The sequence below is a fragment of the Chiloscyllium plagiosum genome, chromosome 40, assembly GCF_004010195.1.
Source record: "Chiloscyllium plagiosum isolate BGI_BamShark_2017 chromosome 40, ASM401019v2, whole genome shotgun sequence".
Classification (NCBI taxonomy): domain Eukaryota; kingdom Metazoa; phylum Chordata; class Chondrichthyes; order Orectolobiformes; family Hemiscylliidae; genus Chiloscyllium; species Chiloscyllium plagiosum.
The window spans coordinates 13944974-13959462 of record NC_057749.1 but is presented as its reverse complement, the minus strand read 5'-3'; the positions used below and the strand labels follow the sequence as shown (position 1 = coordinate 13959462).

The following is a 14489-nucleotide window of genomic DNA, read 5'->3' as shown; positions in this document are numbered from 1 at the left end:
GTGTATGGTCCAACAGCTTTATTTGAAACTGGATGCTTTTGGGTACGCTGCTGCTTCCTAAAGGACTACTAGCTGTCTGAGTGGGTCTCCGAAAGCTTGCTGTTTCAAATACACCTGTTGGCCTATAACCTGGTGTTGTGTGCTCTTTGACTTTTGTCCACCCCAGTTTAACACCAGCACCTACACATCATTGAATGGTGGAACAGATGAACAGGGCCATATGGACTACACCTGTTCATTGTTCCTATATTCTTCTTTGGAGTGAAAAGTCAGAATGGAAATATTAACTCTGTTTCTCGACAGAAGCAGCTAGATCTGCAAAGTTTCTCCCAAAATGTTCTGTTTTTATTATTTTTGGACACTATTAATTTCTATTGTAGAAAACATGGCAGCAAATTTACACACACCAAGCTGTACAAACAATATAGTGAAACAATCTGTTTTTGTGATGTTAATGGGGGAGTTGGCTGGGACACTAAGGGTTGCTCCCACATTCTCAATTCTTTTCTACCCTGCAGAGGAGGCAGGTGGGTTTTGGTTTCAGTGTAATATACTAACTATACTAAATATACTAACTACAATGCTACTAACAGCTCATTTTTGTACTCAAATCTATAGAGTGGGACATGAGTCCTCAACCTGCATGCAGAGAATTAAGAGTCCTACTCAGCGATCACTGCAGTACTAATGTTACAGCAGCAAACATTCCTGGGCCAGGCAGTGCACAGTATATATCGTGGCACTTGACACTTTTGTATTTCAGTATGACCATTTCCTTAATTACACAACTGCCATCCTTAAAATATAAAAGGAATTGCATTTAAGTAGTGGCTTTCAAGATGCAGGAAATCCATACAGACCTTACAGTCGACAAAGTACCTTTCAAAAGCATAGTATTGTAGTATTTTTAAAAAGTAGAAGACATTACATATTGATGTATTAATGGGGTGTATTTTTCTTTTTTTTAACAAGATGACTGAAATAATTGTTAAATAAAAGCAATATGTTGTTATTAAAGTAAAACAAAAAACTGTGGATGCTGGAAATCTAAAACAAACAGAAATTGCTGGAGAAACCGGTAGATTTGGTAGCATCTGTGGAGAGAAAGCAGAGTTAATATTTCTGATTCAGTGACCCTTTTTGAAGAGTCAGGGTTAGGCTTTTGGAAGGACTACTGGACCCAAAACGTTAATTCTGCTTTCTCTCCAGATTGCTGCCAGACATGCTGAGTTTCTCCAGCAATTTCTGTTTTCATTAATAGTTTGTGATTGTTTTGTTCTTTCAGATTCAATAGATTCAATATCAAATTAAAGAGTGCTACACAGTTAATTTAAGGAGTCTTTGAGGATTGAGAAAAATCACTATTTACAAATAAACCATTCATGAATCAAATCCTATATTTTGTAAATTGTGTGATTAAATGATATAAACTACTTCTTTCATGTAATCATACTTTTTGTCTAGTCACAGAAAATTACTTTTCCTCTCCTTGGTGATTTTCCTTTGATTTGTTCCTCCTTATAAACTGTATATTCCTGTCCTGATGAAAAGTAGTCATCCCAACATATTAATTCCATTTGACTCTCTCACGGAGTTGTTCAGAGCTGCAGACTATCCCCAGTACTTCTGCTTTGTACTTTAAGTTTCCAGCATCTGCAGTATCTTACTTTTTGATTTATTTTTGTTCAATACAAAAATCTTTGCAAATGCTAAAACTACTGTTTAGATGATTTTAAATTTCATTGCCAATCCATAAGAGGGCAGCAGGTTAACTACAAACAACTATTTTTTAAGTACAAAGTAAAAATTATAGTTTGTTGAAAATTAGCCATAGAGAATACAAACTATTAATAGATTTAAATAATGATAGGTAGAATTGTTATCAGTTTGACATCATTTTGTACTGTTAAAAGTACTCCAGTCATGCTTGCTTCATAAAAATGACTACAGAAAAAGATGAAAGTAATCGCTTAACTAAAAGGAAAAGCTTAAAAAAACAAAGTGGAATTGAAGAAACGTGTGTCAAACCCTCAATAATACCCTGTACTGAAAAGAAAGATGGTGTCTGAGTAGGACATTTCATCAGGAGCTCATCTGCTCTCTCGTTCCTTTCTCTTTTCTAATCTTTCTCTCTTGGTGTTTCTTCCCAGCCTCAGTGGCCCCTGTGGTGGTGTCTGGCCCGGTCTGTTGATAGCACATGATGGTGTCTCAGCCCGGTCTCACAACAGCATATGTCTCTCGGCAGGTCATGGCGGTGTTTCGGCATGCAAGTGGGTCCTGCAAGGCATGTTGTGGAGACACCACGGTGAGGTTGGGGAGGCAGCAGCTTCAGCAGCAACGATGGCATTGCAGCCCAATACAAGCAGAGTGAGCAGTGAGGGAGGTCCACCGATATCTGCAGCAGTGGGGTCGAGTACAGGAAGCTGAGATCTTAATTCCTTTATTTGTCTGGTTTAGGACTTTAGTATTAACTAGTATTTTATTTCTTGTATTTTCAACTTATTCTATGAAGGTAATGCCAACTTTTTAACTCTGTTCTCTTACTACTTTGTACTTACGTTTTTTGTACCTAGCTACCTTTGTACCTAAGCTGGCACTGTGCGTGGCAACATTATACATTTTTCGCCATATTCCTGTACTTCTGTACTTGAGTACACATAACAATAAAATCTAAATGTACTATTCAACCTGGATCATACATGTATATGAAGACATCATCTCCTTCAATATCATTCATTTCTAACAAATGTATAAATGTTTGGACAATGTTGAAATTAATGAGGTATGGATACTGAACTAGCTTTATTTCAATTTTCACTCACTTGACTTCCAAATTTCTTTACAGAAAGGGCCCTTCACAGGAGAGAAACAGATAGTTAACTGTATAATTTATGTCCCGCTAACAAGTTATTTTTGAGTTAACTCCCAATGTTAGTTGTCATATTATTGGTGAGAAATTTAAAATACTTATGTTATAATTGTAGTCTTAATTAATTTTGTTTTTTTTTCAGCTGTGACCAGGCCTTTTGTAAACATTGAATCCACATTGCAACCATTTGAAGTTCAACTCTGAGAACATAATTCAAACATGTTCCTTACAAGTCTTTGGTAGGAGCAAGAAAAAGCAGACCTGCCAAAGCTTTGTACTATTTTTATGCCCTTTTCTGTGTTGTGTGTTTGTTTATCTATGTTTATTTGTGGGCTACATCCACCATTAGTACTTTAACACAGTTTATTGCATTGAGAAATCCACATCATCAATGTTGAATAAAGTAAAGATTTACAATGATGTAACTAGAATGGGAAGGTTTGGGCTATAGGGAGAGGCTGAATAGGCTAGGGCTTTTCTTCCTGAAGCATCAGAGTCTGACGAGTGACTGGATGACAGTTTATAAAATCATGAGGGTCATGGATATGGTGAATAGCCAAGGTCATCTTCCTATAGTGCGGGAGTCCAAAACTGAAGGACAAAGGTTTAAGGTGAGAAGGGAAAGATTTAAAAGGATCTGAAGGGCAACTTTTCATGCAAAGAGTGGTGTATGTATGGTACAAGCTGCCATAAGAAGTGATAAAGGCATGTACAACTACAATATTTAAAAGGAGTCTGATGAGTATATAAATAGGAAGGGTTTAGAAGGATATAGGCCAAATGCTGGCAAATGGGACTAGGTCAGATCGGCGTGGGTGAGTTGGACGAAATGTTTCCGTGCTGTATGACTTTATGACTCTATAAAGAAGTTAAAAACAAAAATCAGTGGTTGTGTTTCAACAATTTCTAGATTGCAACACTTTTATTTCATTCATCATTCAATTTATTGATATAACCTATAAATTTTAACCAGTTTGGAAGTATTGAAGATGTTTAACATAGAACAATTATGGCACAGAAAGAGACTACTTGGTCCATCATGTCTGTTCAGCTCACAGCCACTTTCCTGCAATCATCTATAGCACTACAGACTATGTAGTTTGAGGTGCATGTGCAGAGAGCTTTTAAATAGGTTGAGAGTTTCTGCTTCTATTACCCTTTCTAGTACCCTATTGCTCGCTGCTTGAAAAATATTTCCTCATCGCTCCTCTAATGTTTCTACGAATCACTTTAAATCTATGCTCCCTAAAAATAGCATCAATAGCCCTCAAATCAATCTAAAAAATATTTGTCAGTATCATAGGAGCGGCATGGTGGCTCAGTGGTTAGCACTGCTACCTTACAGCACCAGGGACCCAGGTTTGATTCCCACCTCGTGTGACTCTGTGGAGTTTGCACATTCTCCCTATGTCTGCGTGGTTTCCTCCGGGTACTCCAGTTTCCTACAGTCCAAAGATGTGCACATCAGGTGAATTGGCCATGCTAAATTTCCCATAGTATTAGGTGCATTAGTCAGGGGTAAATGTAGGGTAGGAGAATATGTTTGGGTGATTTACTCTTCAGAGGGTCGATGTTGAGTTTATGGGCTGAATGGTCTGTTTCCACACTGTAGGGAATCTAATCTAATTGATGTGCAGGTTGGGTGAATTGGCTATGATAAATTGCCCATAGTGTTCAGAAATGTGTAGGTTAGGTATATTAGTCAGGGGTAAATATGGGATAATAAGATAAGGGAATGGGTTTGGGTGGGTTACTCTTTGGAGGGTCGGTGTGTACTTGTTGGGCCGGAGGGCCTGTTTCTACACTGTGGGGATTCTATGATTAATATCTGCACAACAGCAAAGTTTATATGCGTACTAGTAGCTACAAAGCATGATGTGCTGAAATATAGTCTTGATAATGATAACTTTTACATGGAAATAATGCCTCCATTTCACCCTGGTGTGGTGCATTCCATGGTTAAAAGATGGGCCTTGAATATTGTGTACAATTCTGGGCTTTACACATCTTAAAGAATGTTTATGTTTTAGATTTCTAGCATCTGCAGTACTTTGTTTTATTTTATTGCTCCAGTGTTGTTTTGCCCTTGTGAGGAAAGGTTATTGACACAAAGACAGAAATTGCTCGAGAAACTTGACACGTCTGACAGCATCTGTGCAGAGAAAACGATATTAAGCTTCAACTTCTGTTCTGAAAAAAGGGTCACTGGACTTGAAACAGTAACTCTTGTTCTCTCTCCACAGATGTTGCAAGACCTGCTGAGTTTCTGCAGTGATTTCTGTTTCAGAGCTTCATCATTTGGAGTTTATTGTTTTAAGTGAAAAATCACACAACACCAGGTTATAGTCCAACAGATTTATTTGGAAGCACGAGCTTTTGGAGCGCTGCTCCTTTATCAGGTGGTTGTGTCTTTTCTTTATTTTATTGTTGCATTGTGAATTTGCCCTTGGAAAAGAAAAGCTATTGACACGCTATGGTTTCTACACTTCGCACCTTATCATCTCGCTCCACCTCATCCTTTTCCCGCCTCCAGTTCGAATGAGAGTTCCCTGGCGGCTGACGGGAAGGCGTGCCCGCCACGACCAATCAGAGAGCAGATTCAGCCGCTAGGGGCATTACCATCCCGCAACGCTGCAACCGAACTTGCTGCGCGCCTTAAGCCCCGCCCGATGGCAGTGGGCGGGACACGTCTTCAGAGATAAGCAGGGGTTATGCTCCGCATTCTAAAATATTATTGGTTTATGTCGCTGTCGATTAGAGAGAGATAGCACTTCCGGTGCAGCTTGGTTGCGCTCCTGTCAGTGAGGCGCCCGCTATTCTGTTGTTATCGACCGAGGCGGTTTTCTCTGTCTCCGCCGAGGAACGTTCGTTCCCACCGCAAAAAATTTAATACCCATCAATAAAAAGAAATCGATGTGATCTATTTGAAAGCGGGGAGGCAGGGGAGGGGGAAATGTCCAAAGAGTCGAGGAGCAGGCGAAGGGAGTTTGCGCCGGCCTTTTTGGGCGGCGGCGATAGTCGCGAGCGGAGCGGGCAACGGCAGCCTGGAGCCGGCGTCGAGTCCCGGGACAGGCCGGGGCCAAAGATGGGGCCTGCCGGCGACGAGCGGGAACGATCGGGCAGCGGCAGCTCGGGATCCTCGTACGGGGGCAAAGGCAAGAGCCCGGCAGGGAGCGGCAGTTCCAAGGTGCGGGGGGGAGGGGAGGGGAGGAGGGATGGAAGGGGCGAGGGGTACCGTTGCGTTGCTGTACTTTTGCCGGATCGGCGACCCTCCTCCGTCTCGGTGACCGTGGGAATCAATGCTGATGCTTACTACTCATCACCCTTTCTGCTGAATCCACCCTTTCGCGGAGAAACAATAGGAATGCCCCCCAACAAAAAAGACATGTATGTCCATCTAGTCTCATTCTACCAGATGAGTAGACTCAGAGAAACCATACAAGGAACAGGAGAATCGACGTTTCGGGCATAAGCCCTTCTTCAGGAACCTATCGCATTTCCAACACCCCTCCCCCAAGTCCCTCCTCCCTACCTTTTATCTCAGCCTGCATGGCACACCCTCCTCGTTCCTGAAGAAGGGCTTATGCCCGAAACGTCGATTCTCCTGTTCCCTGGATGCTGCCTGACCTGCTGCGCTTTTCCAGCAACACATTTTCAGCTCTGATCTCCAGCATCTGCAGTCCTCACTTTCTCCTCAGAGAAACCATAGGTCTCACCTGCTGCGCTTTTCCAGCAACGCATTTTCAGCTCTGATCTCCAGCATCTGCAGTCCTCACTTTCTCCTCAGAAACCATAGGTCTCACCTGCTTCCCGACTCAGGCGACTGACTGTGTGGAGTTTGCACATTCTCCCCGTGTCTGCGTGGGTTTCCTCCGGGTGCTCCGGTTTCCTCCCACAGTCACAAAGATGTGCGGGTCAGGTGAATTGGCCACGCTAAAATTGCCTGTAGTGTTAGGTTAAAGGGGTAAATGTAGGGGTATGGGTGGGTTGCGCTTCGGCGGGTCAGTGTGGACTTGTTGGGCCGAAGGGCCTGTTTCCACACTGTAAGTAATCTAATCTAATCATGTATAATATCGACCTTGAACACGTTAATTAGCAAATAGCTCAAAAGAGACCATTCAGCCCATCGTACCTATGCTGCATCGTTGGGAGAACATCACTACATGTTCCTACTATTTTATTCTTAGCCCTATAGTTCCCCATTCTCATCATTTCAAAAGACGAATGTTTATTTTATCAACTTTCACCACATTAGCAGCTAACCCCCTTTAGCTCCCAACAGATCTCCTCTTCACTTGATGTGGAGGTGCCGATGTTGGACTCGGGTGGACAAAGTTGAAAAATCTCTCAATACCAGGTAATAGTCCAACAGGTTTATTTGAAAGCACGGGCTTTTGGAGTGCTTCTCCTTCAACAGGTAGCTAGTGGGCAGAATACATAGGGCACAGTATTTCTAAGTAAAAGATCAAGGTGTCATACAACTGATGCAATGTATTAGACAAACTTAGATGGCTGTTAAGTCTTTAATCACTAAGAGTAAGGATGCAGGTTTTGATTGATTAGTATGTAACTCTCAGAATTTCTTTCACGTCAACTGCCCTGAGATAACTTAAGATTTTATCAGTATATTAAGTGTTATCTCAGCTCAGATAATGCAGTAAAGGTGCGAGGTTAAGCTCTGTCTGTATCCCAACCTGGAGTCTCTTAAGTGATTAAAGACTTTACAGCCATCTAGATTTGGTACATTGCATCAGTTGTATGACTTTTTGATCTTTTTTACTTTTAAATTCTGTGTCCCCTGTATCCTGCCCCACTAGATACCTGACGAAGGAGCAGTGCTGTGAAAGTTTGTACTTTCAAATAAAACTGTTGGTATGTAACCTGGTGTTGTGATTTTTAATCTTCTCCACTTTAGTTCACTTGTCAATTATATTAAAACATGGTTTTAGACCTACTTTCTTGCAGTAGTAATTAGTCTTTGCTTACTGTATTAGAATATTTTATCATCTTGAAAACTGCTATTAGGCCACGTAAATTCATCCATTCCCAAGAAAACATTCCTAATTTTTCCAGTTTCTCAATTGAAAGTCTTTACCCTTGATAATGTTTTGGTCATCGTCCCTGCAGTGTTGTCTCCAAAATATTCCAGTTAAAATCTCACCAGTGATGTTGAAAATCCAAGATTGGTTTCTTCATGTTCATTTCCCCTGTTTATAACTCCAAGTAACTGATCTTGTTTTCAATTTACCAATTGCTGTGTCACATTTAAAGATGTATGCATCTCTTTGGTCATTGATACTTTTCACAATTGTGCCATTTCTTGCATACTACTTTTCTGTATTGGCTGTCCCTCTTCATCTGTCCACCAAAAATTTGTGTTGTGTTTCTACTCATTTAATCTAGCTTATGTTGTATTGAAGCCTAGAATTATACTAATCAGTAGCTAAAGTTTTACCAAGTTTCATAATTTTTTTAATGTTACTGTCTACACAGAAACCTGAATTGTTTTTAAATTTGCACAGAGCATTGGACTGGAAACTGTACTTTGGGTGGCCTGCAGAAGTGTTCCCTAATCTAAAAATATTCATTCACCATCACCACTATGTTTCATGTCATTTTCTGTTAATTCCACCTCTGAACAAGCCATATGTATGGCACTTTGCAACCTGAGGTTGTTGATGAGTTATAATCAACTAAGAGAAAGTCAGGTCTGCAGATGATGGAGATCAGAGTGAAAAAGTGTGGTGCTGGAAAAGCACAGCTGGTCAGGTAGCATCCGAGGAGCAGGAGAGTCGACGTTTCGAGCATAAGCTGTTCATCAGGAATGTGGGGGGTGTAAGGTAACTGGCATTGCAATCAGTAGATGAAGGTGGGGCGTGATGGTGAAAGGTCAGAATAGAGGTTGGAGCAGATAGGTGGGAAGGAAGATGGACAGGTAGGACAGTTCAAGAGAGCAGTGTCGATTTGGAGGATTGGGTCTGGGATAAGGTGGAGGGAGGGGAGGTCAGGAAACTGGTGAAATCGACATTGATGCAATGTGGTTAGAGGGTCCGAAGGTGGAAGATGAGATGTTCTTCCTCCAAGCATGGGTGGCTAGAATTTGGAGGTAGAGTTATCATCACCAGTCTTTATCAGATAATGCACAACTTGATGGTAAATAATGAAATACCTTTGGTATAAAAAAAACGTAAATAACATCTTCTTTAATCTCACAACATTGCAAAGAAGCAGCAAAGTATTTTTGAAGTGTAAGGCATGTTATAATGTAGCAAATGTGATAGTCAATTTACGCATAGCAAGCCCCATAAATATCAGTATGGCAATAGCCAGATGATTAGCTTCATTTTATTTGATGCTCATTTGTAGGAATGTGGAGGTCACTGGCTGGATCAGTATTTATTGCACATCCCCAGTTTCTCCTGAGAAGTTGATGGCGAGCTGCCTTCTTAAAATGCTGCAGTCCATGCTCTGTAGGCAAATCCACAATCTCATTGTGGAGTGGAATTTCCAGGATTTTGATATAGTAACACTGAAAGGTTGGAGATATATTTATAAGTCAGGTTGGTGAATAGTCATTAGTGAAGCCTTTGACAAGGTTTTGGCTGGTAGACTAATTAATTAAGCTAGATCATATGGGATTCAGGGTGAGCTTGCCAACTGGATACAAATTTGGCTTAACGATAGGAGACATGAGAATACAGGTCGTTCTGCTATAACGAGACAGTTGTGTTCCTCTCCAACTTTTGCTATAGAAAATAGTGTGATGGAAAACCACAATTGTAAATTGTACTGTAAAAAAATTGCTAATGGAAAATTGCTAGCCCTGTTAAGTAGAAAGTTCACGTTTTCCAAATAACATCCACAATTTGTCAGTCGCATTAACGCTAATTTGCACTGACGAAACATGGTTTATAGCAGAATGACCTGTATAGAAAGCATGGTTAGTAAGTTTGTGGATGACACCAAAATTGGTGTATTATGAACAGTAGAGAAAGTTTTGTAAGATTACAAAGAGATCTTGATCAGTTGGGTCAATGGGCTCAAGAGTGGCAATGGAATTTAATTTGATAAATGTGAACTGCTTTTAGAAAATCAAACAAAAGCAACACATACACTTAAAAGTGGGGCCTTGGGTGGTGATGTAGAATAGAGAGACTGAAGGGTTGAGGGGTATAATTCTTTAAAGTTTGCAACACAGGGTGGTTAAGGCATTGCGCATACTTGCCTTCATTGCTCAGACCTTTTGAGTATTGGAGTTGGGATGTAATGTTGAGCTAAGACAGGACATTGGTGAAGCCTTTTCTGGAGGACTGTGTACAGTTCTGGTCTCCCTGTTATAGGAAGAATATTATTAACCTGGAGAGGGTTCAAAAGATTTACCAGGATATTGCCAGGAATGGAGAATTTGAGTTATAAGGATAGGCTGGGTAGGCTGAGAAATTTTCCACTGGAGTGTAGGAGATTGAGAGAGAACCTTGTAGAGGTTTATAAAATCATGAGGGATATGGAGAAGGTGAATGGCAGATGTCTTTTCCCTGCAGTGGGATATTTCAAGACTCGGGGGCACATTTTTAACGTGAGAGGCGAGAGATTTGAAAAAGACATGAGGCATCTTTTTTACACAGTGGTTCGTGTGTGGAATGAACTTCCAGGTGATAATGAAAGACACTTCGATAAGTACATGAATAAGGATATGGGCCAAACGCAAGGCAGGTGGGAGTAATTTAATTTGGGATTATGGTCGACCTGGACTGGTTGGACCAAAAGGTCTGTTTTCTTACTATCTGACTTTCTGACTCTATGTTGGTGGCTTGGATAGGCACTTGCAACATGCTGGTATTCTATGTATCTGCTGCCCTTCCTTCTAGATTATAGTGGTCATGGTTTCTAAGGTGCTGTCTAAGGAACTTTAGAGAATTTTTGCAGTGCATTTTGTAAATAGATAGAGCACTGTGTGCTAAGTGCAGTGGAAGGAATGAATATTTATGGAGCCAATCAAGCAGACTGTTTTGTCTTGGCTGTGAAACTTCTTGAGTGTTTTGGAACTGCCATCATTCATTAAAGTGGCGACTATTTCATTATACTCCTGGCTTGTTCCTTTTCGACAGTAGACAGGTTTTGGGACGCCTGTTACTAGCTGTGCAATTCCTGGCCTCTGACCTGTTCTTGTAGCCGCGGTTCTTGTATGACACGCCCACATCAGTTTCTGGTCAATGATAAATGCCAGGATGTTGAAAGTGAGAGATTCACTGATGGTAATGCCATTGAATGTCAAAATCATTACTCATTACTTGGCTCTTGTGTGAAATGAATTTACCTGTCATTTGTCTGCCAAAACCTGTATGTTATTCAGATCTTGCTGAATTTGTCCATGCTTTATATCTAAGGAGATGTATTGTAGATCCAGAGTAACCTGTTCTTCTACATTGGTATTTTGATCAAGTGACTGGTCTTCAAGTTCCAATCTTCATGGTGAAGATTGATGGTCAATTCCATGCGCACCAATATAGCCCAGTTGAGTTGCCCAATCAGCATAGATTTAATTGTATTTTTCAAAGCCTCCATAGCTCTGCTCAACATGGTATCTCTAGCCTCATCCAGATATTGATCAAATCTCATATCTGTGTCTCTCTTACACTTCCATTCTCTAATCCTTTTGCATCATTTTGATGACAAAACCTTTCACCATTACGCATTAGTTGTCTGGATAGGTTGATGGAAAAATCCGCTTTTGTTTCTTTGTTCCTCATTTAAAAAATACTGCATATAAAGTTTGTGCGAAGATTTGTAGCTCGGGTGCTCGTTGTTGTGGTTCTGTTCGCCGAGCTGGAAGTTTTTGTTGCAAACGTTTCATCCCCTGGCTCGGCGACACCATCAGTGCTTGGGAGCCTCCTGCGAAGCGCTTCTTTGATGTTTCCTACAGTGTTTATAGTGGTCTGTCCCTGCCGCTTCCGGTTGTCTAACCGGAAGTGGCAGGGACAGACCACTATAAACACCGGAGGAAACATCAAAGAAGCGCTTCGCAGGAGGCTCCCAAGCACTGATGATGTCGCCTAGCCAGGGGACGAAACGTTTGCAACAAAAACTTCCAGCTCGGCGAACAGAATCACAACATTACTGCATATAATTCTGGCCACCCTTCTTTCAGAAGGATTTTGTTAAACCTGAAAGGGTGCAGAAAAGATTTACAAGGATGTTGCCAGAACTGGAGTGTTTGGGTTATTGGGTGAGGCTGAATAGGCTGAGGCTTTTTTCTCTGGAGCGTCGGAAGATGAGGGGTGACCTTATAGAGGTTTATAAAAGCATGAGCATGGATAGGGTGAATAGCCAAGGTCTTTTTTTCTAGGGTGGGTGAGTCTAAAACTAAGGGATATTGGTTGAGGGTGAGAGCGAAAGATTTGAAAGGAGCTGAGGGGTAATATTTTCACGCAGAGTGTGAAGCATGAATGGAATGAGCTGCTAGAGAAAGTGGTGGAGACAGATACAATTACAACATTTAAAAGGTATCTGGAAGGGTATATGAGTCGGAAGGTTACAGTGGGATATGGGCCACATGCTGGATCACATGTGACTCTATCAGATTGGGATATCTGGTCAGTGCGGACAAGTTGGACTGAAGGGCTGTATGACTCTCTGTGAAAAATTCTATTGAAAGTTTTCTGTATTGTTGGTTGGGTTTCAGATTTATGCTATTTCCTAGTGAAGTTCTTTTTATCATTTTATTATCTCACTATGTTGTAAAAATGCACGTTGTCACCTACATGATTGAATGCATCAGCAGTGTTCATTAGGTAGAGGTTTGATAGGCTGTAATTATGTGACTGACAGTAATCATGAGGCCTGGACCAGTAATCCAGGAATGAAAGTTTAAATTCCACTGTGCCTGTGTGTGAATTTTAATGAAATTCCAGTCTAAGGTAATACTCCAGTATGGTACTGGGGGTGTTGCTTACAGATACTAACTTTCAGATGAGATGTTATTTGGAGGTACCCTTATCAACAAGTGATTTGAATAATGTATTATGATAGATGCAACGTTATGTTAATAATCTCTCTGAGATGTGGTGGTTCTGCAGTTCAGTACATCCATTATTCTTTTCAGACACCCTTCATTATGTAACCTGGTGATGTCTACAGTCAGGACTCACAGACTAATAAAGGAGATTTAGATTTTTAAATATTTGTTCATGGGATATGGATGTTGCAAGACTTGGCCAGGCTTTATTATCATACCTAATGTTCCAGAGGACAGTTAACTGTCAACCACATAATTATGGGTCCAGAGTCACACTTAGGCCAGATCAGATAACGATGGCAGATTTCCTTCCCTAAAGGGCATTAATGACCCAGAAGAGGATTTACAACAATTGAAGTTGGTTGTATGATTGCCATTCGGCTAGCTTTCTATTTTATTTCAACATCTGCCATGGTGGAATTCAAATCCATTCCACCAGAATATTAGCCTGTGATCAAGTGACATTAATTCTATTCTCCACCTCCCCTGATATGATAAACCTCTGGTTCCGATGGCAGCGTTAGCCTGGTAAGTCCCTTCTCCGATGCATCAATGCAAAGTCTAGGTTAACACTTGAGTGCATTATTCCAGTAATGCAGGGAAGTGGTGTAGAATTTTAGCTCATACTATTTTCTGAAGAGTAGAGGTTGTTGTCTGCAGTTCTCCAAAAACAGACGTCACTAAATCAGACTACATGTTCATTATCGCATTGTTGTTCATGGAACTTTGCTGTGAGCAAACTAATGTTATCTATCTTACCACCGTGACTACACTTCAAATGTATCCCCGTGCCTGCAGTAAAGTTTGGGATATCCCAGAGTCGTGAAAGGTGGTTTGTGAAATGAAGCAAAAACAATGCAGTAAGGAATGCCCTTGGTGTTGAGTGCAGTGCAGTACTTGATGTGCAGTGTTTGGTGTCTCATTTGCAAAATGATAACCCTCAGTTTGACTGCAAACCTAAATAAAATTAATTTGCTTAGCAGTTGACAAATAAATAATGCAAAAGTCTGCTGTGAAAAAAGCTCCTGATCCACAGATAATAGAGAACAGGATGGAATGATGTATTTAAGTTTTGCTCAAGGAGCTTCCTCAGCAGATCAATGTCAAAATTTGTTCATTGATAACATTGGCAGAGTCATTGGATTGTTTAGGAGAAAGTGAGGACTGCAGATGCTGGACATCAGAGTTTGGTGCTGGAAAATGAGCCTCATACCTGATGAAGGGCTTATGTCTGAAATGTTGATTCTCCTGCTTCTCAGATGCTGCCTGACCTGCTGTGCTTTTCCAGCACCACACTCTTGACTCATTGGATTGTTTAAAGAGGTGTTGCTGGAAAAACGCAGCAGGTCAGGCAGTCTGAAATGTTGATTCTCCTGCTTCTCAGATGCTGCCTGACCTGCTGTGCTTTTCCAGCACCACACTCTTGACTCATTGGATTGTTTAAAGAGGTGTTGCTGGAAAAACGCAGCAGGTCAGGCAGTATCAAAGGAGCAGGAGAATCGATGTTTCGGGCATAAGCCCTTCTTCAGGAATGAGGAGGGTGTGCCAAGCAGGCTAAGATAAAAGGTAGGGAGGAGGGACTTGGGGTAGGGGTGTTGGGAATAC

The 14489-nt window shown here is 41.1% G+C and overlaps 1 protein-coding gene across 5 annotated transcripts in view; it reads left to right on the top strand.

Annotated features, from left to right (window-relative positions):
- Positions 1 to 5290: 5290 nt before the first annotated feature.
- Positions 5291 to 14489, top strand: part of scaper (S-phase cyclin A-associated protein in the ER) — a 311736-nt gene continuing 302537 nt past the window's right edge. Inside the window, exon 1 of one of the 5 annotated variants that reach the window (XM_043680386.1) lies at positions 5291 to 6056. In XM_043680386.1, coding sequence (XP_043536321.1) covers positions 5823 to 6056 — 234 coding nt within the window. In that variant the 5' untranslated portion in view covers positions 5291 to 5822. The remainder of the gene's footprint in view (positions 6057 to 14489) is intronic. The other 4 variants (XM_043680387.1, XM_043680385.1, XM_043680382.1 and 1 more) reach the window with 4 other exon arrangements.